General features: G+C 28.4%; 1 protein-coding gene across 1 annotated transcript in view; it reads left to right on the top strand.

The window, feature by feature from the left end:
- The window catches only part of LOC109605311 (zwei Ig domain protein zig-8), a 326,759-nt gene that overhangs the window by 231,833 nt on the left and 68,167 nt on the right, over positions 1-26,759 (top strand). Inside the window, exon 4 of the mRNA XM_020021881.2 lies at positions 6,521-6,731. Within this exon, the coding sequence (XP_019877440.1) occupies positions 6,521-6,731 (211 nt within the window). The remainder of the gene's footprint in view (positions 1-6,520; positions 6,732-26,759) is intronic.

Genomic DNA, 26,759 nt, shown 5'->3' with positions numbered 1-26,759 from the left:
CAAAACAGAAACTGCACATAATACTCATTGAAAGACAGTTCCTTCGTGTTATTGGCTGTGAAACAGTCAGTTGACGAAAATATATTTATTATTTAGTTATAATGGAAGTCGCATGGGTAAAAGTTTTAGAAAGGTTTGATGAGTGGAATGCCATTTTGCACTCTAGCGTCATTGCAATGGAAATTGTTTCGGTAAATATTAAAAACTTACTAAACGCAATGCAATCACTTAAAGCGTAATGGCTTTTGAGGCGAAACTTGCAAAGGTATTACGGAAGAATTTCTGTCTTGTGGTTGACGAAGCATCGCTAGACGGGCGAATTAATGGGGAGCAACACGTAGAAAGTTTCAAAGATTTTCTTGATAATTTTCGACTTTCTAATAAGAGAACTGCAGCACTAATTTTAAGAACATCATTTACCTCAAAAACACTTCAGATATTTCAAAGCTTTATATTTTTTAATTATTTTTATTTATACTGAAAATTATAAAAGAAAAATTATTATAATATTTTTTGATAAATCGGGAAAACTAGTTAAATTTACTTTCCGAAAAATAAAACGTTATAAGTTCATATATTAAATCGACGAAATGACAAATCTTTTGTTACAAAAAAACAAAATTCGAAGATAATAGTATTAAGACTGTCCATCCCTTTAAAACAAATGAATGTGTCGTGTTATCGCGTGGGTCCAGGCCGACCAAGATCAGATATTTTAGTCGGCAACTGCCCACTTCCTTGTTTCTTTTGTTCGGGCATTAAGAAAAGCTTGTTGACCCAGTTATAAGATTCCGTCCGTTTTTTATTACATAAAATTGATAGTGGCATTAAAGGGCAAACGCCTGTCAAAATTTCCTGATCCGGTTCTAGATCAAAAGATAATGAAAACTAATTGAGTTTATTTGTTTGGCCGGTTTGCTTTCAATAAAAGTAATTTTTGCCCAACGTTTGAGATTTAATTCAATATGAAACAAGAAGATTTTGCTGGAAAATTACTTTTACTGAAACTTATTGACACCGGAATTAAGTGCTCTTGAAAAACACGAGATTCTTTGACTTCATATCTTTGAAAATCATCGGGTATATATCTAGTTTATTACCACTAGAAGTAGATGCCGTCACAATATCAACACAGATATTGCAGGAAATTTATAGTCCACATAAATAAAAAACTAAATAGAAACTTGTATTAACTCGATCGTTCCTCATGTAAGCTTAATACAATTTGAAAGCACTCCGAAGAAGAAAAAACAACCAGGACTTTCATAAATTCCGACGCCGGATCGAAAAGTTCCACTATCGGGAACAAGAAGGGGGCGCAGCATCGTCGCGACGGGGAATGAAGTCGGGAGTGTGTCGTAAACGCATTTACCGTCTTTCGTGACCCATAAACTAAGTCTAATGGTAACAGTAATGGATATCATGGCGTCTCTCCCTGTACACACTCAGCTTAAACGGTTTTTAAGTTACGACTCCTTAATTCCGTCTCATAATGCGGAACAATACGACTCGGGAGTCCGTCATACAAATTGTGCCTCTTTGTTGGCTTGGTTATTACGTTTATTTGCTGGATAGGATAATTTCAACACACCACGGTTTTAAAATGATTTTTTTTTCCATACATTATCATACTATGAATGCACTGTCTTAATAAAGTAGTTTTAACGTCAAAACCAACAAAACACTTTTCATAAATTCTCGTTCTATACTATGTCTCTGTAGTGTCAGCGACAGCTTTTACTATTTTATTGAATAAACGTGTACAAGGTGGATATATTTGCATTTTTAGTGAGATGCACATAGAATGTACTCGCGATAATAAAGATAGTTTTAATACGTACAACAAAGTTTATAAAACAACAGTAACAGGGGAATTTTCAAAGGCTCTAAAAATTACTGACCGAAAAAAGAACTTTGATGTTTCAAGCTCGTAAAAGTTCAAATCGAAACTACTTACACCGTTCAAATAAACGAAAAATATGCATATTTAGTTTATCTTCTATCGGTTAAAAAGGTGGTATATTATGTAAGGAGTTTGAACTTCCATCAGCTGTAACTCAGTTAACAAAATATTTTGAACTATATATATATAATTACTCTTCGCCAAAAATTCTGAAGTGTAATTAATATATTTTTGTGTAATCTTTAGTATAATATTATTTCTTGAAACTAATGGTTTCTTTAATGAAATACATCCTTGTAAGTTCGTTTACATTTTCTTATTGTATTTTCAAATGAGTTTGTCGTTTTATATTTATTATTAACATTGTAAACCATTTTTCGAGAGCATCAAGTGCAATGTTTATTTCTTCCTACTGAAGGTTCATTAAAATAATAAAAGTCCTACTAAGAATAAATTCTTACGATTCAGTATATTGAAGTGTTATAAAAAAATTAACACATTATTAACTAACTTTATATTAATTATTTCATAAAAATTCCATGAATAACGTTCCCTTCTCCCTGCTCTGGGAATTAATCATATAAATTATACATGATCGCTGAGTGAATTTACATAAATCCACCGTGATTAAATATTAATCACAACCTACAAAATTATCCTTAACTAACATGAATGGCACATAAATAATTATTTTGACGTTATCGTTGCAGCTAACAATTCTGTCGGATATTTGCCAGACCATTTCCTCGTGCTTCGAGTACACTAACTTAATTACAGAGAGATAATGCGGAAAACTGCCACTTCACGTTGTGAATTTATGTATCCGAAATATAAGTTACCCATCACGATTTTCATGTTGCGGTTTTCCATGCGTGAAGAATCGACGTTCACACCGTATCGTAACGATGGAAACGAGACATTGTCTCGAAACGTTGTCCGAACAACGGGGAAACAATTAATTTGAATTTCGGTTCCGGCTTACATTGCTCATTAGACGCCAAAAGTTATTAGAAACTTTAAGTAACTGCGTGACGTTAACGTTAACGAAATAAACTCTCGTTTTTATTTTGGAAGCCTGAGTTAAAGGAGGAAAACAATAATTGCGAGGAGTGTCAAGAGGCTATAACTTTTAATCAAAAAGAAACACAAAATATATATCACCGTCAAGGGGATAAAAATTTCAGGGAGAAGCACAAAAGCCCGCGTCTTAATTAATGAAGCACCGAGACTTCTTATATATAACCACGAAAATTTGTCCCTCAAAATATCTCTGTCGTAAATCTACAAGTCAATTAAACGGGCATACCTTTGTTTAATGCCCAAATATTTCTCGGATGTACAAAGTCTGAAACTAAATTTTTCCTGGATATGTTTTTCTTGTCAGTTCTTATAAATGTATTGTTTATATATAGTAGTATAATGTATCTTATATCTTATATGTTTTGTAATATTATTTATTTATTTTTTAATTTAAATAATATTTGTACTATAAAAACCTAATAAATAATAATAATAATAATTTATTTAACTATATTGTAAAGGTAACTTTAAACATAATTAATTTTCCACGTCTCTATGTTAAAAATGATTTAACATTTAACAACAACAACACAATTGCAATTTTATTTTCAAAATAAATTACTGTTGTCAAAACTAAAAATCTAATTACAATTTCTTTTACATATTGTTGTGGGCCTAATTATAGTAACTTTTTAAAATAAACACAGTGTTTAGGGAATACCTAAATATTTTCAAATTATTGCATTAAAATCAAAAATGACTAATGTGAAAATATAATAAATTAATAAAAACAAGTGTTTTTTACTAATTAAAATATATTGTAAAATGATGTTACAACCAATTCAAAAATTAAAACACCCACCAAATATCCCAATATTTATTATATTATTTATAATAATTATCCCATAATTATTTTTTTTATTATTATTAAAAACTAATATGAAAATGGAGCTTTTCGGTTGTTTGAGATCGTCCTACATCGATTTGGCATACTCAATATCAGCCTATCGAATAGGTTTTGCTCCAGATTTCACCAAAATCAGCTGCTGGTAGTCTCCATAATGGTTTTGGCGATTCAGAAGTAGTCTTTTCATAGCAACCCATACTTTTTGTATTAGATTAAAGTCTGGGAAGTGTGCTGATAAAGGTAAAACACTTATGTTATTCTCTTCGAATGCTGTTCAAACGATCCTAGCAGTATGCGGCCAAGCGTTATCTTGTTGAAAAATGGAATATGGGCTCATATTGATTAAATAAAGTAATACAATGGGTAGAACTATGTTGTTGCGATATCTAAATGTATTCATTATGATTTCAATTAAAAAGAGTTCGGTTCTTCCGCCAGTATTAATTCCTACCCAAAGTATCAATAGACCTCCTGCAAAATTCACCACCTCAATCATGCTGAAGTCGTGCTTGGTTTCCAGGTTCTCTCCAGATACATATTCTTCCAGAATCTGGGTGGTAGAAAAATCTTGATTCAACCCTTAAAGTAGCCTTAAAGGTTCACGTTGTGATGGTTGACTCTCTATCATCCCAATTGCTCTTAATTTTTGTTTGTATTTTTATAAAATTTGATGAATCTTGGGTTAATAACATAAGATATACTAAATTAATAATAAATACGATAAATGGTAAAAAAACATTATTTTTTGAATTAAAAAATGTTTTATACAGTATCATCTTTTATATTTAAAATTATAATAATAAGTATTTTTATAAAATTTGATGAATATTGGGTCAATAACATAAGATATTCTAAATTTATAATAAATACAATAAATAGTAAAAAAAAACATTATTTTATGAATTTAAAAATGTATTATATAGTGTGTTCTTTTATATTTAAAATTATAAAATTATATTAATTATTTTTTACTTTAATTTAAATTGATTTTTCTGGGTGTTCCCGAGACACTTTCACTGTGTATATATTAAAATATATGACTTGAAATGGATGTTAATTATTCTTCTATTATTGTTGTGTCTACTATGTAATTGAACAATTCAATTTTTCGAAAAATTACGTACTTTTCATTTTTCAATGGACAAAATTATAACAACTTTTTACTTTATGGTCTTTCATTACTCTCTGTGAATTTAAATTAAATAATTTTGTTGTCTTTTGCTTATTATAATTATTTAATTATAATTAAGCCTTACCAAGACCGACAGAAATAAAAAGAGATCGCTAAGAGTTTACGTCACTGTTTATGTCACTGAGATGGGCCAAATTTATAAATAAAAAAAAAAAAACAAAATAAGTATTATATAAAGTGTTATGTTTAAATTAAATAACACAGGCTTAATCATTAAAAATTTCTTCTAAAATTAAAGTTTCTATATAAACAATAATAAATTAATATTATTTTAATAGTTGACATTAAATAAAAGAGTTATGGCTAAAATATTTAACATTTTAAAAAGTTGACCACTACTACTAATATTTTAATTAAAGACTACGTTTATTTGTAATTAATAATATTTACTACTATTTAGTTTATTTATTTATTCCCTTAAATTATTTTTACAAATTATCACAAATATAAAAAAAAACAATACAAATAAATTGCTGAGCTTCGTATTTGGCGTTACAGTGTGAGAATAAGTAAAAGATATCTTTTAATATACACATTCTTAATTTGACATTACGAATACTGGCGCATTTAAAAGTGTATGAATGCACGTTAGTAGATAGTAATGTCACACATTCTTCCTCGAACCAACGCCTTGGGTTGCAACATCTCTACTCCATAAAAGTAAATTATGCCATAACAAAATAGATAAACATTTACTTTTTGTATGTTTGTATTATTCCTGATTCTAACGGTTCAGATCTTATTTGATATTTACAGAACTTGTCGATTAGATGCTAATCAATGTTCTATAATCATTAATTATTATTGTACTTGATCACTAATTAGCATATATTTACATTTATATACATTATTAATGCAACCAATGCAAATTTACTGCAAAAGAAGGTGCTAAGAAGACGAGAATATTTCTAGAATTGGTGCACCTTAAATTATTATGACATTCCTGTTCATAAAAAAGTTAAAAATTTATATATCCACGTAAACAAAGTATGAGATTGTATGGACATATTTTATTCAAATTGCTTTGATAATATAACAAACGCATTTCAGAAAAAATAAAAGGCAAAAACATTCTCTGTCAAAGTCACCCTTTAATTTATAAGTGCAATGATATATATACGTAGTTAATTCAATATAAACGCAAAGTGAAGCCTATTGTCAAATGTTAAAAGAATTACTTGTCTTTTTCAGATATATAACATGTCAACTGAGCTTTAGTTTTTTATTCGAACCGTGCTACACACAAAACGCATGAAATATATTTAAGGTCAGGCATTCATTTTTTAGTGCCATCCATTCAGTGTCAAATAAAAGGAATCGGAGGGACTGAGAAAAAAACATTTTTAATTTACTCTAATACAGTAGAACTGACATGCAATAATCCATTAATAAAAGGATAAGGATTTCGCAGCTCAATTTTTTTGTTCACAGTTTTTCCGTAATTTGTATCGAATTAACGAACATGGCACGTGAAAATTTTATTTATTTATTTTTCAAGGTTTCGTGGATTCGACACAGAGATTTGCACCTTTTGACTGTGGGCAGATCCACGTACACATCCGATCAGCGTTTCACCAGCATTCATAATCCGATGACCGAGGACTGGACATTGCAAATTAGGTATCCGCAACGCAAAGACAGTGGAATTTACGAATGCCAAGTGGGTACCACACCCCCCATCGGACACTCAATGGCCCTCAACGTCGTTGGTAAGTTTCACAATTTAAATTTGTCGTTGTTATTTATTTGCATGATTAACTTTTTCCAACTGTACGTAATTAAAAGTCGAAGTTAGTCTCATCCTTAGTTCGGCTTTTAAATTGCCTGAAGAACCGGGACTGTTTCGAATCCATGAATCAAGTCGGATTAAATGAGGACGGGACAGGACTGTTTATGGTCTGCTGACTTTATATAGATTGTACCTTCAATTTATTAAATGATAACCAAAAGTACTTTTTTCTGAATGGTTAATATCAATTTAAATTGTAAAATATACTCAGATCCATAAGTACAATTATAAAAGATTTGATTTGTATCCACGTTTAAATGAGGACAACAAATTAATAGATTTTAGAAGTTATTTGTCGATGAGTTTTTATACAGTTTCTATTTTTCCATTTATTTCAAATTCTGTTAGTACAAATGGAACATTTTGATAGAGAATGAATCATGGAAATCATTTGTGGAAATTGGTGCCTCACCTTTCGAACCTTCAAAATCCAGTTTTTCACCAGCTTAATACCAAGCCTCATATTACAAGTGTTTCCAAAATGTCGATGTAAATTGGACATAGTCAGCAAAATCTCCAAACTTATCACAAATTGAACCTGTGTGGGAAATTCAACGTTCTCTCCATAGAGTTTCAAAATCAATTAAGGTTGACATGAAATGCGGCACCCCAGGAAGATCAATTCAATATTTTTTTCTTATTTACTTTTAATTATTTACTACCCTTTTCCCACAAGCGGTACTACAAAAATCAATGAAACCTGATCATTGGATATATGTGTTCTATTTTCTACACCACTGAGTAGAGATTTCACTTGCATGTGGTAGGTCGAAAAGAATTACTAGAATTACTGATGTAAAAAAATATCTATGTAACACTTGAACAGTAAAATGAAAAAATCTGATATTTATTACGTATTTTAAACATTAGTGGAATGTTGATATTTGTTCACAAAACATTTTGATGTGCCATTTTTTGAACTAATTACGTCAAGAAACTCAAATCAATAGAGGATTAAAGAAAGCATATTTTATTTATACCGATGTTAAGTTCTTTCAAAACTTTTTTCATGTATTTAGATTATTATTATTGCAATGTATATTTTCTATTGTAATATATAATGACAACTGTCATAATTTTAAAATGAAAGTTTTTTATTTTTGTTTTTATTTTTGTAGTATTTTAATGTAAATTTTCATTAATTGTAAAATATTACCATATATTTATTTAACTACTCTTTTAAATATAAAAAGAAAATAGCTCTTCGTTTGTTTTTATCCTCAATTTTAATTTTCAATTTGATGTTTACTTTAAAAAATGGAAGTAAATATTATGAAAAAATATAATAACTCATGAAAAATGGTAATTGAATTATACAATATTAATAATATAAATTTACAATTTCTATAACGAATTTGTAGTCACAATATTTATTTTAAATTGTCTATAGGCTATCAAACAAATATTTTATTTACATCCAATGTGAAGTATTATTGACGGATTAATTTGCAATATAATTTTATACAACGATATTATTTTAACAATAGCTCCAATTATATATGTTCTAAGCATCAGGTGTTGTTTCATATTATAGTACACTGCTTTAAAGTATACAATCGTTATTTGTAGTTTTGAATTAATCAGTTTTGATATTAACGCAATGCAAAATATTTTTTAATTTAAAATATATCAAATTTAAGCACTGTAGAACATTGTGCGAAACATTTATAAATTGAAACATAAAATTAAATAACTAACATACCTATAAAATAGCAAAAGTTAATCTTCATATCAAATAATTAAATTTAATGAGATAACTACTATTTACATATAATCTGTGCTATCAATAACAATAAATATCTTAATGAATATTCTGTAATAAAGTAAAATAATAATAAAATAAATAGATCTCTTGATCATAAAGTCAGTTAAAAAATATATTATTATTATTATTATTATTATTATTATTATTATTATTATTATTATTATTATTATTATTATTATTATTTAAAGAAATCAAGAAAAAGAAATAATACGTTTGAAAAATTATTTGTGTAATAATGAAAAAAATTTAAGCAGTAATCTTATTCAATAATTCTTGATGGTGTAATAAAAGTTCCATATAGCTTTTACTGCAGTAAGTGAAAGTATGCTGGAAATACCATTTTTAGAAAAATCAAAAATATCTGTAGAGATAAATATGGTAACATAACATTATTTTGAATGTCTAGTTATTTATGTTCATTATATCCTCACCATGGAATAGGACATTTATACCATGAAAAAAATATATTTTCAGACGAGACAAAATGTTTTTTACATGTATAAATGCTGTATGGAATCAAATCTTCTGTTTTTATTGTTATTTCCACTCTTTCTTCCATTTTGTATAATTTGCCTTCGTCACTTCAGATTACCGCTCCACTCATTTCGTTTTCAGCGTAAATGGGCATTGGCTCACGTTAGTCTAGCCTTTCAATCCTTTAGGAAAATAAATTACTTTCTAACTGGCCTATGTGACCACGGAATTTTGTTAACTTGATGACGATGAATTTTTTTCAAGAATTTTACGTACGATATTCTATAATTAGTCCGTCTGCTGTCCGATTTGTGATTGAGGTCTCCAGGCAAGTTTTCTTTTTGATGACCCTTGCCAGCCATATAGCTGCCGGTGCCACATACATACGCGTCATTATTTTGCATAAGGTGTGTGGGTGCCGCTTTTTTGCCCAATGTCGGTGCGGATCGTTAGGCTGCTAAGCCCGAATATTTGCGCATTATGTCAATCTTAATTTGAACCTATAGGAGCGTTAATAATTTAAACATATTCATAAAGCATAAAAACAATAAATTTAGATTTTTGTGAACAGATTTGTGTTTAATTCACAGAGTAAACTTGCATTGATGCGAACACGGTTTGATATATTTTAACAAACGGTTGCTTTTGTATAATGCAAAGCAAAATATCTTTTTTATTAATTCAGATACAATTAAATTTTAATTAACGCAGCTTTGTACTAAAACTGTATATTATTGTTACACAACGGCATATTATTAATATGATAATTATGGAATAATATTTACAGACCGCATTTATCAACATATTTTATACATCAAACAGTTTAAAATAATTAGTATTTTTAATAAATGAAACCTTTTACATTAATCGAAAATTGGTTTTATTAAAAACATATTTAGACATTTGTAATGTCCTTTTTTAATGTATAATAAGTTTTTGATTTAAAAGTGTAATAATACACCAAATAAAAACCCCATTCACTTTTTTTTTGGTTATCAATTTCCGTAACTTTTGTTTCAATTACATCAGTTTCGTTGTAGTTTTCAAAGCCGTGAAATTCATTATGACACATTTTCTCGCTCCAGAAGTTTATGTGAAAAGGCGGACGTTTTTCCTTTATGATGGAGTTCAAAAAAATTATTTTACGAATATTAGTACTAATAATAAAAGGAATCGAACTCTGAGTTTTTGTTCAATTTATTATTTAATCACTGTCATATATATTCATATATGTTCAACGTATTCATAACCAAATGTAAATGGGAACAAAAATCCATTAGAGAGAACTTTTTTATCTTAACACGTTTTCAATTAGTTTTGATTCTATATGTATCATAAAGGGTTGACATTTAAAAGTTATGCTGTTGATTCTGATTGAATTAAGGAATTTAATTCAAAATTTGTTCTTTCCAAAAAAAAAAAAAAAAAATTTAATATTCTTTATGCCTTTTTTCTTTTTTAATTACACATTTAAAACGACGAAGATATTACTTTAAATCCACATATTAATCTGATTTGGCTGGCCAAAGAAACAGAACTTTCAAATACAATTACATTTAACAATACGCTTAATAGTCAAAAAATATTTTTAATAGGATTTATATTATTTTATTAAATACCACAGTTTCAGTAGGAAGATAAAAACATAGCACTCTAGAGAAAAGGGAACTAATAATTAACATGAAACAACAAGATCAAAATGTATTTATTTATATATATTTTTGAAAGATATCTTTAAAAACTTCAGATGCTTCAGAAAAATGGTTTATAATGTTCAAAAATATGAAACACCACACTCAATTGATAATGCAATAAGAAAACGTTCTAACAAAAAAAAAACAGTTCCTTTTATAGGCAGACAAATTTGGAGAATCAGCACACAAAATTCACAAATTGTCTTCTACGTAAATAAAAAATTAATCAGACTGTCCAATGACTAGAAGGTCTGCTCTGGAAGTAAAGGAAAGCCAATAGCCAGAAGCTTGTTGAAAATTTGGTGAATGCGCATTTTTTTTTCAGTATCCACCCTTAACCTTAACGTGAAGTTTTTTTGAAATTTATTTCTACCCAAGATTCTTTGGGCAATCTGTTATACTAAGCTCTTAAGGTCACACCCACCTCTGTAAGGGTATATGTCAAAAAGGAATGTTGCGCATTCACCAAATTTTCAACGGCATGGTAAATAATACGATCGTCATCCTCTAAATAAAAATTTAGACTGAATATGCACTAGGAAAAGGTGGAAGAAACCTAAATTTAATTGGAAATTTATTGAACAACATGATTTCTATTGACTATTTCAGTGACTAACACATTGTAGTAAGTTCTTGTGTATGTAGTAATAGTAAACATAATTTTCTAATAAAAAAGTTCCTCGTGTTCATCACACTACCAATGATTGTGGAAAAAAAATAAAATAGAAAAGTATATCACTTTAGATAATTATTCTTAGGTGGTTAGTTTAATCCTTAAATACGTATGCAATAATCCGTCGGTGTGTCGTAATTGAATTTCATTGCGTGGAAATGCGATTTGCACATTTTTAATTAAAAAACGTAGATGATGAAAGTGGCCGTCAAGACAAAAGGAGATAAAATTAAAAGGGGTCGCGGAGAAGAGGCACAGTTGCGTAATGAATTGGCGGTCTCCATAAAAGACGGGCTCGTTAATAAACAAGACTTTGCTAGATAATTGAGATTCTTTTTTCTAGATCGCCGCCATTTTTCACCCCGTTCCTTTCTATTATTTCCCCGTTGTTTCGCGGACCGTAAAAAAAATTTGATTGCCCCAATTTGTACCCGATTATTTTTTAATCGTTTTTAGGGATCTCATTACGGAACGGCTCAAAGCCGGGTCTTTATTAAATGAGTCTTTCAAAAAGTTATTGGATTATTTCCTGAGATTCCTCGTTTTCATTACATATTAATATTGAAGATTGAATTTTGGAGTATTTATTATTTTATTACATTTTAGCATTTTTTTTTTTTTTTTTTTGGTGTGTTTAAGATATTTTTTTTATAAATCGGTTTTAAGGAATAATAAATGACTCAAGAGGTAAATAATGAAGAATTCTATAAAATCTATATTTTTATATGTTATGGGAAAAATCAAGGATATTATATATAAACATTTTGATAATTTTACTTTTTAAATTAATTGTTTAAATTCCTATTAAAGCTCTTCTACATCCTCTTAAAGTATATAACGTCTTGTATTTATGCTTTTTCTCTACGCCTTGTTTTTATGAATTACTCTGAATTTGATATAATTGATTGATTTAATTAATTCATCAAACCCAGACACATAAAATATTATTTTCTTATTTTATTTCCACACTTGTTTTATTGTTCCTTTCCAATTATCTTGTTTTGTCTTATTCTCATTGAGTTTAGTGATTTTTATCAATTAGCTGACTTTAATTCAATAAATAAATCTCAATAAAAGCACGAACGTGCAAATTGAGAGTTTTCCCTCGCACTTGTATTATCAGGCCAATTTGTTAAATAAAAATCGGTCCGGAAACAAAAACTGGTGGTGTAATGGTAGAGAACGGTCATGCTCTTTAGGACTTACGGAGCAAGTGAGGCTGACACATGTGGTTCATTTGCATCGTTACAATCTATTAGGCACCGAGTACAGTGTCATTGCGACAAAACGGGTCTTTGGCGGTGAAAACGTGGATCGATACAGAACATATGTGAGTCCATTATGGAAACGAGTTTAGTAGATCTTATTGTCTAGACTTAATAAATTCAATGACGCATCTATTATTACACTGACGGTATATGATAAGAACTTCTACATTATTATTACTGTTAGTACAGCGTATTTGGTATTTTAAATTAAATTTAAACAGTGGTTTGCGTAAATAAATTTGATGGTGCCAATAAAAACTGACGAATAAATAACATTTTATGTTATTATGTGTGCAGGTGAAACTTATCTCACAGTAGTATGTATATTAAAAGTGAGTAAAATTAAACAGTTTGTTTAAGAAGCGAGATTATAGGAATCATTTGCTTCGAAATAAGACACACCTGCATCTACTTGATTCGCCTTTTTCATTTAAATTTGAATGTGAATTTCAGCTAATGTGTTTAATTAATTTAGAATTAAGTTACCTGTAGATTATTTTGATCATAAAATTTACATTATGAATAAACTAATTGTTAAGAATTCCTAAAGAATAAACATTTTCAAATTATCATTTGTTCTTAAAATAAGATTACAATGTAAATTCATTTTGTTTCTTGACTTGCCTTTATGTCAGTTCTATATATTTCTAAATTCAAACTTTTTGTTGTTTCATACTCCGACGTCATTTATACTGTTTCATTCTAAATGTATATACATGTATCCAACATTGATATTTCTCGAAGTCGTTATATGATTTTTTATCCTCGCGTCTTTTTAGGCCATTGAGCAATGCTCAATCGATTATGCAAAAGGGTGACTCTTAAAGTCCTTGATAGATTTTTTGTATAACATCAATGTTTGTTAACTGGATGTTTACCATTGTGATTTGACATTAGTTTGAATAATTTTATGAACGTCGCAAGAATATTATTGTGCATACAAATAAATTGTGATTGAGAAATTTATAATATCATTATTGAAACTGTAACATCACGTTACTAATTTTGTCCATATTCTTAAGATATACATATTAATTGGAAACGATTTATTATTCGGATACGTTTAAGCAGGAATGAAATGCATTAGTTTATTATTATTAATTTAAATAAATGGTTATTTATTTAAACATTTTAATCATCAAAACAAAATTGCTGTTGCAGATTGCTTGAATAAACCTTTATCGAAACATTTTTACAATAGGGACTACAGTATTTACAGTAAATATTACTCCAATAACTTATTGTGGTGGTGCAAGAGACATTTACTTCGTACTGGGATTTTCCAGTTGCAATCGATTTTTCTATCAGGCCGCTCGGCTTAACTCCTTTCCGTGAAATGCGCTGAAAAAGTCCTTTCAGTCGGAAACGTTTTGTTACATGGCGACAAGCGAAAAATCCCAAATTTAAATATATTCAGCGTATGAAAAAGTGAAGAATTTATTTTTAGGAGTAATTTGCCTACATCGGGCGGATCAAGAACAACGCAGTGTTGTCGTCTTATAACATAATATTTTTAAGCATTTTTAATATTAAATATAGAATAATGTTAGTTTGATACAGCTATGGTTAATTTAACCTTAAACTTAAACCAAATGTCGAATGTTTGTAGGTAAACAATTAATAAATATGTAATTATAACGTAATTATTAATAAGACTAATCCGTCAACTAGTGGTGCTTAATAATTATTACATAGGTATCGCAGTAAATAGTCTGTGAATGATTGGTTTAGGTGATCCGAAAGCAGCAAGCACGGATATTGCATTTCAGATAGTTAGTATTTGATTTAATTAACCATAACAATTGACGGTCATGTGATTTGTATGGCGTATTTTCATAAATTTCCTCTTTAAAAATTTAGTTTTTGGTATCCATTAAGTTAAAACTTCGGATGGCCGATATATAATATTCATGCAAAAACTGAGGGATTTTAACGCTTAATGGTTTTCGTAATAAAAACTTTTAAAAAGTTTCCAAGAAAATGGGACTTTCTGCTACACGGCTAATTGCTCTATAATGACTGACAAATCACTTTTAAAATTTGAAACTGTAATAGAAATAATAAAAGCTCCTCAAAACTCGTTCAAAGTTGCATTCTGGCTGCTAATTCTGTCACCTCTCCGAAGTTTTACTTGAAGTCGTTAAATAATTCGTGGAAAAAGTATCTACTTTGTAACCGATAACGGGTTTAATGATGAAACACCTTATTCAAAATATGTATGCTATATGGAAATTACCATAGTGCATAATAATCTTTATGACATACTATTAACAACTTTAATAAATTAAATTGTTCGTTCTTAAAACCGTAGTATGCTGTACAAAAAGACACAATTCAGTTTAATTAATTTTATTATATAATATAAATAATAATAATATTATTAAATTTATTGTCATGTTAGTATTCCAGTTCGAGTAACAGTTTAAGGTTTTATATTGGACTAGGGAACAGAAAAATTCAATTTACCTCGCCAGAGACCATCACTTTTTATATTAATATAGTCGCAACTCATAAATGTAATTTTTTGACTACACATAATTATTTCTATTTACAACTTTCTTTTTTAATTTACTGAAGACTCTGTCGTGCATGATGTTTCTTCCGAAATTCAAACGGAGTAAATGTTTTTTAATCCGCATTAAAGATATTCATCAAAAATAGATTCAGAAAAATGTTTATGTAACTTTTTAGAATTAAAACATCACGAAGCAAACATGAACTTAGTTTTGTAACTTTTTTCTTCATCCACGTTATAACTATTAACTTCAACATATATTTTGTTGGGTCTAAAAATATTATGAATGACTACAATATGAAAATAAAACAAAATATAGTTTATGGTACAAAGTAGGGCAAACTTTATTATAAATTATTTTAAAATACAAATGGTATCATCAAAATTTTATTTAAATATAATAACCTTTGTTTTATTGTATTTAGTTGGTTAACTAGTTAAGTTTATGGTTAGGTAATTTCTAAGATTGATTACACATCAATTTCTTGATTTTGCTCAAGTTGAATAAGAAAATGGATTTATATGAAAGAGAGATGAGAAATCTTAAGTTGCTGACTTCATTAACTTCTTGTTCTAGACTTTCATTTTATTGAAGCGATCACTATTCATGAATTTTTCTCTTGCTTTTTTAATAAAAGGTTTAATTAATTGAAGTTTAAAAATTTTACGAAACATAAAACAAAACGAACAATCTTCCAACTGATATAAACATTTTACTTTTTTTATAAAGTAGTTATCAGAACTTAAAAGTTTTAAAACTTAACGAATTTTTATTATAAGGACTCAAAGGCTTGTTCTCTATTAAAGTTAGTTGTAGTTATTATATTTACAGTTCTGCTCATTTGTATAACTGAGGCAAGAAACTGATTTCTGGATTCAACTAAATCTCAGACCTCCACTTCTTGATTAGAAAAACAAAGTTATGTGGTTATTAGAAAACTTTACAAAGTTCAAAAACAATTTCACAGTATCATCATACGTTAATTATTTTATAAACAGTCAAATACTCGTCGGTATTCTCATTTATAAATAGTAGATTTCAAAATCTCAAAAGTACATTCTTTAATTATTTATTACTTCAAATACATATAATTTTAATATTATTTTTATATTAAGAGTTTTTTATTTTAAAATTGTAAATTACCTTTTCAAATATAACAAACATACTTTCATCATCATTTCATCTTTATATTCAAGTACAATAATCAATACAATTAATATCACAACGATTCATTTGAATCAGATTAAGGCAAAAGCTATTTTTATTTCAAGAAGAAGAGTTATGATATGTTATCAACATAAAACAAACAAACACAAAGTATATTTTCATTGTAAATCCTGACTTTTAAGTTTAATTATACTAAATTTATTTTGATATTCCCATAGTGTTATTTAAATAAATAATAGAGTTTCGGAAGACACAGAGAGAATATTAAAAAAAAAACGGTTATTTTAAACCGTAATCGTAATTTATTATAATTTAAAATGAATCGAGAATTCCAGTCTCTTCTCCTTAGATCCTGCATCAATAACGGCACGTTGTGCCGATCCGATAAGTTATCTTAATAACGGACGTCTGTCTCCCCCTTAATGAAAAACACCCCGTGTAAAACATTTGTATTCACGAAAGTTTCATCGTTTCGCGGCAGATGTAACGCCGTAACGTAGAATGCATTAATCGCTACCAACGTAACCTTATTCCTGCTAAAAGCAATTTGGGGAATAAGTTTGATTTATGGCTGCCAAAATTGGGAGGGAATCGAGGAAGCATCGTTCCACCACTTCAGATGCTTCAGATACTCTAATTTGCATTTAAATAGTGCGGATACAGTCAATAATAGATACTTAAATGGTTGAATACATTTTCCTAGTTCGAACAACGACATTCTTTTTACAATTATTGCATTTTTACCTTTTCAAATTTTTCAAGCATTAACTATTTCAATGTATACATAAATACTAAAATATTTAGTTCGACCTATCATTTAGTTCATTGTAACCAATCATCATAAAACCTAAACACATTGATCTAAGTAATTAATGCAGCACCTTTTATTTTGAAAGTAAAAAAATATCAAAGTAAATATTATTGTTTCTATTAATTTACATATATGTATGTTAGTTTTATGTTGAATATGCCAATTTTGCCAAACATATTAAAATCTTCGTTTCGTTAAATTATCAACATGCAACGCCAGTCTAGAAATTTAACTCGTAGTTAATGTGCTCAAGCTGTTTGGTTGGTAGAAAACGACGACTTAGTTGTATTAAATAATGGCAACCTTAATGCTTAGCGTTACATTTTGGACATTTTGGAAGAATATCTGGTGCCATATGCTCCTTATATTGGCCCAAATTTTTTACTAATGCAGGATAATACTTGGCCACACACTGTTCATTGTGTGTGCCCATTGAACATATCTCTTTTAATAATGATCAACAATAATTGTTGTGGTGCGGTCATTTCTTGGACCAGTGTATTGTTCAGGGAGTATTAGATTGTCCATTTTTGACAACTTTGGGTATCTTATACATATAATATCATAAATTAAAATGTCTATTTTTAAAACTTAGACAGATACATACAGAAAGCTCAAATCACAAGAATCGATCCAATTCTGCAAGAACTATCCAAGAGTTGCGTGCTTGTCACCAAAAAACACTTTTACTCCGGATGATTGCCAAACATTAGTTGACACTATGTCGAGACGAATCCAGGTGGTAATAAGTCAAAAAAGTGATGTAACACAGTGGTAATTTATAATTTAATTTTCATTAAATTTTTTAATATTTATCTTTCTTTGTTACTAAAAAATATAATTTAATATATGTATGTGATATATATATGTAAGAATGTAATCGAAAACTGTACTGATTTTAATAAATTAAATGCTAAATTTAATAAATTTTTTGCTGAATGCTAAATTTCTTCAAAAAAACTATTTTTGTTAATTGGGACTACACTGAGACTTCACTGGCTCGTATATATATAGAGCAAGATTTTTTAACACCTGACAAGTCTAACACCCAAAAGTCTTTAGTGGTTAAACAGAAAATGAAGTTGCGTAAAGTTTCTTCAAAGCTTGCTGCGGTGGATACTGAGGACACCAATAACTTTGAGATGCAGACGCTGTGTTCTGGCGCCGTACACAAAATAGGCCCTGGGAAAATAAATCTTCTCTCAGGCGGGTCCCCCACTAATTACGGTGGCTTTTTACGGCATTATCCACACCTTGACGATCTAAAAACTTTAATTAGGGGATTAGGTGTCGTGTTATTATATATTTATGGTAATATTTGGCTTCTAATTGGAAAATGAATGTTAATGAGACGGGAGATTAATGGGCAACAGACTAGAATTAATTTTCCTTTTAAATTACCGCTTTAAAAGCAATGACGCGGGTGTAATAATAATTTATTTCATACATTATTAATAAAAATATAGCGTAATGATTTAAAAAGGCAGTGTAATTAATTATTTTATGAAACACCATAATCTAATGTTTTTTTTATTTTAACTGTAAAAACACATTTAATATATATTTTTCATATTTTATAAACTAATAAAGTTTAAAATATTGAATTTTAATTAAATTAAATTATTTTACTGTGACATTCAAATTAAGTAATAATTAAAATTTTTGAAGATAAAGTAGATTAATCTAAAATAATATTTTTGGTTAATTAAGGGACAAACTTTTAAAATGAAATCTTACTGAGTGGTGATGGTAAAATATTGGTAGAATCCCAAAGTGGAAACTTTCCAAAGTTTATTGTTTTTATCAGAGAGGACGTGGTGAATTAAAGTCTAATTTGAGCGGTAATAATTGGTTACAATATTAATGTAAAAGCCACTACACATAAACGTAATCTATTTAATACATACCTATTAAAATTCTATTTAATTTATTAATTAAATAAAATTATATTAATATTATGAAATGAAATCTATTTTGCTAAATGAAATATTAATTGAACAGGTCAGTTTTAATTTGAAAATAAAAGGAGAAATACATTTTGCAAGAGACTGCATTGTTTATATTGTCTGAACCGTCGCTCATGAATAATAAAGCACGAAACCTATTAAAATTCACTAAATTTTATCAAACTGTTAACGAAAGCAAAATGTAGTGTTGAAATGTTAATTCAGTTTTGGAATACAATTATTTCGAAATTAATTGGATTTTCGGCGATGAAAGATTGTTATAGCGTACAACGTTAAAATTTTAACTCATTTTGTTAGAATGATGAATAACACGACGAGAATTTGTATTGTTATACATTTTTTGCTTTTATTCTACATCTACTAGAAATGTCTAGCTTGTTGTCTAGTAAATTATGTTTAAAAACCCAAGTCTTCATTTTACACAACATGGTGTTAATCTTTTAATCTTATTTTTGCTGTCTCTGATTATAATTGTGAAAGTTGTTAAGTCCTAAACAGAGAAAAGCTTTGACTACAGACGGTAGTTATATTCCTTGTCTTGCTGTAAGTAAATTTTTAGAACAACCAGAGAAATCTGTTATTTTAAAAAATGCAGTGAAATGAATTTCAATTTAGTGAATTAACTCCGCTCAAGGATTAAATAGGGGACGGAATAAAAGATATTTTTTCGCCAACAGTACGTCTAAATTTGTAGTTGAGTGCCACTCAAGTAAGAAAATCTAATAACTAGCTCTATTATACATTCAACTATTATATCGCGTTAAATAAAAAATAAATAAAGTTCATTTAAACTGCCTCTCAATTCAATATTTTGCATATTTGTGTTATCACTTAGCAAAATTTTAATACTATTGCCACAACATTAATTTTCTTAATCCCAGTATCACAGTATATAAAAATTAAACTGGATATTCCACTGATTCAGGATTTTACTGTCCGAGGTCAAAACATTTCTTTATTTTTTATTTATGTAAATTTGTGCTGCATTAAAATTACTTTCATACGCTTTCCCCTGGAGATTACCGTTGTTAATATCACACAATATTTTACTTTACCTCAGTCTCGCTCCCGCTGGAACAGATGTAAATATTACAATTGCCACAGCTACGTGTGCATTAAATAAACTCATTTTAATCAAGGTCTCCGCTTAAAAATGTGTTGCAATATTACCGCCATAAAACGGTTGTTTCATGTCAAAATGTTGATATCACTAAAAGAATAAAATTTGTATGACATTATTTATACGCTGGATGATCTTTCAATATTTATATTGAATTATTGAGTTTGAAATCATGTTTATTGTAAAAATGGTGTTTAATTTATTTATTAATGAATATAATGTGAAATTGTTTGAAAGTAATTTTGTTTTGTTTATTTTCTAATACGCTCCAAAAAAATACGATAAATGAAAGGGTAATTTATAAAAAAACTGTTGACCAATCACAAGTATTAACAATATGTATTTATTATTTGGTAAAATAAATAATTGTGTAAATTTATTTTATTTTAAGGATAAATGATTTAGCTATTGTTCTATATACAGAGGTGGCCAAAAGTTAGGAAAAATTTTAAGAAATTGATTATTTTTGTTAATTTCGATTTATTGAAAACTAGTTATACTTTTATATATTATATTTTTAGATAACGTGATAGATAAAGTCTAGACATTTATATTTTTGACAAAAAATTTCAATGATTTGTAAGTTTACAAGAAATGGATTCGGTTTTTGTTCAATGTTTAAAGATGGATAAAAACAAATATTTATAAAAAAAAAACGAATTGTATTGAAGGACTGACGCCATAATTTCGCAAGATATTAAGAATTAAACAAGATACTGTTCTAAAAATTTTGTAAAAACCCGTGTAAAAATGGACCGTCCTCGAAAAACAATCTAAGAAAATCAGATGAAATTTAATACTATTGATTGATGGAACCAAGTAAAAGTTGTTTGGATCAGATGGTAGGCAATATATAAGGAGACCAGTTGGAATGAGATATGATTTTGAGTACCAAAAACCAACAGTAAAACAAGGTGGTGAAAACATCATGATATGTGGTACGGGTCCCATAGTAAGAATTGAAGACAAAATAACTACTCATTTCTGAAAATAATTTGCCCTTAGTTTAAAAGTTTCAAAAACATAAGGTTGTACATTTTGAACATCTAGTCTTGTAAAAAATTGGTTTCTGGATGAGATGGTGAATATTCTCTTATGACCACCACAGAGCCCGGACTTAAAACCAATTGAATATCTATGACAGCATCTGGAATTAAAAAAGGCGATTCGAGAAATTATTAAACTAAATGGTTATGCTATAAAATATTAAACAAATAAACTATTTCCAAATTTATTTCGTGTATAGTATATTCTTATGTCTATAGTCACTTTTTTTATTTAAATAAATTTTAATTAAAAATTATTTTTTTAATTAAATCATTCACATTTATAACTGCACTGTAAGTGTATAATAGAAAAATGTTAAATAATGTCAATTTTATTATATTTTGCTTCAACAAGGCTTATTAATATTACAAAAAAATAGTTTATTTCACACTTTATTAAAACTGTTAATAAAAATTATCCGAATAATGTAAGTTATTCCTGGTGCTTCGTATATGTTGTATGATAAATAAATATTTTAATACAACATTAACATTTGTTTAAAACAAATAAACTATATTTCGTTTTTCTTTTATAAAACCTAGCACAGCAAGAAACGAAAGTAAATTGGAACGAAACATCATGGGATTTCGACACGTAATTCATCTAATTTATATTTTTTTCCTTCATGAAAATGTAAACATCCCTGAGGAGAGACAAGTCCGCGCCCCTTTTTGCGTATTCGTTCTCCTGTTTTCACGTTAAATTAGCGTAAAGTTTTTTGCAGCTTAATATTTCAAACAACCAGGCACAGATAAGAAAAACCGGGATAGGTATTTTTATGCTAAAATTATAATTATAAACACTAATTTTCACGGTAATTCATTAAAAGTTGTAGTCATTTCCCCGATACTTTCAAACTTTAGTCCTCGCAATTGCAACGAGTGAATTCCGCAAGATTTTTTTTTATTAATTAGTGTGGTTTAATCGTTATTTGATATATCAAAAGTTTATGTAATTAGAAGTATATTTCTACTAAAATTAAATAAAAAAGTTAAAAATAACAGCAACAATTGACGGTGTTACATGTATTGTGTTTAATTAATTTTTTAAATACTCAATTACACTTTATTTAAATACACATACTGCTAAATTTTGGAAATATTTTATTAAAATTTTACTATAACAACAAAGCAAAATTTAATGTTAATCTGTACATTTATATTTTCCAATTATCTTTTTCTCTGTGTACGGAAGGGTTTTATTTATAAATTACTTTACAAGTTTTCAAATTGGATTATAAGCTCCCACGTACACCCACATATTTTTTTTTTATTTATCTTTTAAAAATTAAATTATGAATAAACAAAATTCAAAAAAATTGACTCATCGATAAAACCGTTGTACCTAAATCAGTAATTCATAATCAAATATTTACCCTAGTTAAAAAATCATTGTCGTCGTCACTTATATATAAATACTTAACGAAAGCTTTTAAAACATTCAAATTTAATTTAAATATAACGTCGATGATGCAAATAGTTGAAATTCACAAGTTCGTATTCAACGAAATCCTGTTTCATCTGAAAATCAAACTTTTGCTTTGAACTAATCCGGATATATATATCAAAGAATTTTTTATACAAGCTTACGAATTTTTCGATTAAAAGAGCTTTTTAAAATGAAATGCCACGGTCAAAGAATATATACGATATGTTATTAATCTATCAATTAATTTCCCTCCAGGTATATGTCAATATACGTTACACAAGCAATTAATCGAATCGCATATCAATCCTGTTTTAATATTTATCTTTGTAATATGACTTTATTAATCAAAATCAAAATCCAAAGTCAGTCAGTCTGACCTTCGTTAATTTTAATGGTCAACTAACTAATATCTATCGACTGTTAGACAGATTCTCCGTAAATGATAATAATCGTAAAAGATTTTATGTTTGACGTCCTGGTTTGAGGTCGGCCAGGAATATTAGTTGATCGCTCGTAAATTTTATCGCAAAACCGTAAAACCGAACGGAACCGATTTCACTTTCATAATTATAAACGTACTTTCTGCTAGAGTAAATCCAGCATCTGTAACCGGATCGATAGTTGCGTCAAAAAGGACCTTTCGAACCTTCGGAAGCAATTAGGGGAAACTATAACACTAAATTTCAGTATTTTACCACCATTGATCGTTGATATTAATACTGATTCCATAAATCCAAAAAAAGATCCATTTTGGGAATTACGAGTAATTGACGCTTTTTTTTAAACCTAATATTGGAAAACGCAAATGGATTATCGATGGCTGGTTAATAATGCAATTGATTCGCCCGATTAAGGAGATCAAAATTGAATTACGAACAATGCGCAGGTGAATCTGGTGCATTGGAAACAATTTAATCAACTGTACAGCTGAAGTATATCATCAGTGAATTAGAAAAAAAAACAATGAAATGAGCTGAAAACGCCAGACAAACTCATTGCCAAATTGCCCATTCAACCTGAATAATATTTATATTAAAAATAATAACACACTCTAAACGATACATCAATTATTTATGCATCGAAAGTTACTTTATGCGGCATTTTATTATGATGTGGAAAATTGTTTGTCCCAGAAATGTAGAATTTGTTTAGTGAATCATAATAATTATTTTGACTGAACATGTTTAAGAAGTTTTAAAATTATTTTGTTGTGATGATCTGATATAACAACACAAACACATTGACGAAATGTGACGAATCGCTAATAAATAGGTACAAAAATCAGTTCATATAATGTTTAAACATATAATTACCATTAAGGGGGTATTCTGCACTAGAGGTATGAATTGTAGGTACTTTTCAAGTGCATTAAGAAAAAGATATTTTTATTATCAATTATTTTACAAGATATTTATTAATATTTAAAGAATACATTAGGATACATTAAAAAAAGTGAAAAAATTAAAAATGGAAAGAATATAGACCCACGAAGTGAGGGGTCACAAGTGAAAATATATTGAAAAAATGTTTTTTACGCTAAATTGCGGCTGCCTAAATTTTTGTACCATCTTTTTTACTTTTCCGAATTTTTAAAAATAGTAAAAATTCAAAATTGTTGTTAGTTCGATAGAGGAATTATATAAATAAGACTCACCAAATTCAAGTAAATCAGTTTAGTAGAACTTGAGAAATCATGACAAGAATTTAAAAAAGCCATAGTTTCAAGAAAAACGCGTTTAAAGTTTCGTATAAAGTTACGCGCAGTCTAAGTCACAAAGTGATATTTTATAGTTACATTTATTCAACCTGCAATTCCTGCTTCATACATGGGACCTTCCTCGACTTCGAAAAAAGCAAAAGAATTGACGAGGCAACATGATCGTAGGTAGATGGGGAAGATCCCTAACGTCTTTTGTTCGCATAACTGAAATACAAAATATAATAAATTTTTATACACATGTGACATTATATATAGAAGGGGCATTATAGTAAATTTTTGAAATATTAAATATTACAAACTATTCACATTATGTTTATATTTCGTTGTTAAAACCAATATTTTCTTATTTTATAAGTTGTGACATATATTATTCTTAATTAAGTTGGACATTAATATTAAATTTATATAATGTCTATGTTGAATTTGGTTATCAACGTATTTTCACCATTTTTACAGCTAGGGCTGTGTTTTGAATGTTTCACCATTATACCAGTCCCAATTTTGGATTTACGTTTAAGGTCGTTATCATATTGAAACACATCCTATGTCGGAAGCAGACAAGTTTTCCCATACCATAATTAAACAACCATCGTGTTTCACAGTGGATATAACAAACCTCTTTCTTTAGTTGTATCTTTATATGATGTTTAACATAAGCAGAACTGTCACTTTTGAATAAATTGAATTTAGATTCATCACTAAAATAGTTGTTGAGTTGGAGACATTCTTGGTATTTAAAGAGGGTATTTTCCATTCAGAATAGAGTACCCAAAAGCATTTTAAATTTGAAATGGACTGGAGATTTTAAAACCCCATGTAAAAGACGTAATCTTCCTTCCATATTTACTTAACAGTGCTTAGTTCACATAAAGAATAATTTAAATCAATATGTAACATGGTCAGTCCAACATACACATGGGACCCGTCTTATATCACATAAACCTATCTCTAAAACAAAAGGATTGACTAGGTTTAGATCAACCCTTTATAATTTTTAGGTAAGGAGTATTATGAACGATCGATCAATGAATTTCTTTAACTGATAACTAATGTTATTTAGTCTAGTAATTGCAGGTAAATCGAAATCGGACCTTCACATTCTTAGAAGAAAGCAGATATTTTAACAAGGTCTACGGCCGAATAATTCCCATCCATTTCTTTCACAGTCCTTGAACTAATTTCAGCAAGTCCTATTTCCTTGGCTTTAATTTGAGCAAACGATAAGAATGGATTGTTTTTTGATTTTCGAATTATCCAGTTATCGATTTTCTTTAAAGTATTTCCAACTCACCCAATATTTTTCGAAGCTACTACTTTGTTGGATTTTTTTTAAATAAATACAGAAAACGATTGATTTATTTAGACGTAAACTCTCAGTAATATTTAGTTGTTTCTCTCGGTTTTCTCTTTGTTCTAAAAATTATTAGTTTTTCGTTCAAACAATATATTAAAAACTGATATATGAGCATGGAATAATTAAATGGAAACGTTTTTTGTTCTGCCACCTTTTCAATATTCTATTTTGTAGATGCGTAATTGTGTTTAAACAAAGTTCATCTCTACTGTTCTTCCGCATTTGACCAATGCGAAAGTTTATGTATCGCCGGAGCCCGTATGAAAAAGGTTTTTAAGCGCTCAACATGCCTGTCGCTTTTACAAAATACGACACTATCAAACTTTTTATAGGATATAATTATAAAATATGTGTTTCAAAGTGCTTTGTAAAATATTTTTTTACTGGGAATGATGTTTGTTATTTGATAAGTTTGTTTTTAAACTGGTGTATTTAATTTTTGATTCGGGCCCTGCGGCACACATGAATAATGCAGCAGTAACCGAGGTGTTTCAATGGAAAATTCACATAACAGTTAATTTTGTGTTTTATGGGTAGCCCGCATAAAGTTGATATAAAATACTTTTATTTTTGGCAAATTAATTGTTTTATTAACATTTGATATTTTAATTACTTCTAAATGTTTATTGCAAATGAAATCTAAGTACTATTAAAAATTAATTTCATATTTCACTTTATGTTCTAATAAGTTTTTCAATAGTTTCTGTTGTTTCATATAAACTAAAATAAAAGCCTACACTAGGGCGAACTTAATTTCACCCAATGCTTTTGTCGTTCATAAATGGATTTTATTTGCTTTTATTTCAATGAAGCGTTTACTAATTTATTTAAAAAATCATTTTTTTTTAATTTAAGAATTTTTTTTATATTAATGCCAATGTAAAACATTTTTAATATTTGTACCCAAATTTAACGCATTCATTTGAATTTGTATTTTATATTCG

This window comes from Aethina tumida, chromosome 1 (genome assembly GCF_024364675.1).
Source record: "Aethina tumida isolate Nest 87 chromosome 1, icAetTumi1.1, whole genome shotgun sequence".
NCBI lineage: Eukaryota > Metazoa > Arthropoda > Insecta > Coleoptera > Nitidulidae > Aethina > Aethina tumida.
This window is presented reverse-complemented; position numbering and strand designations above follow the sequence as displayed.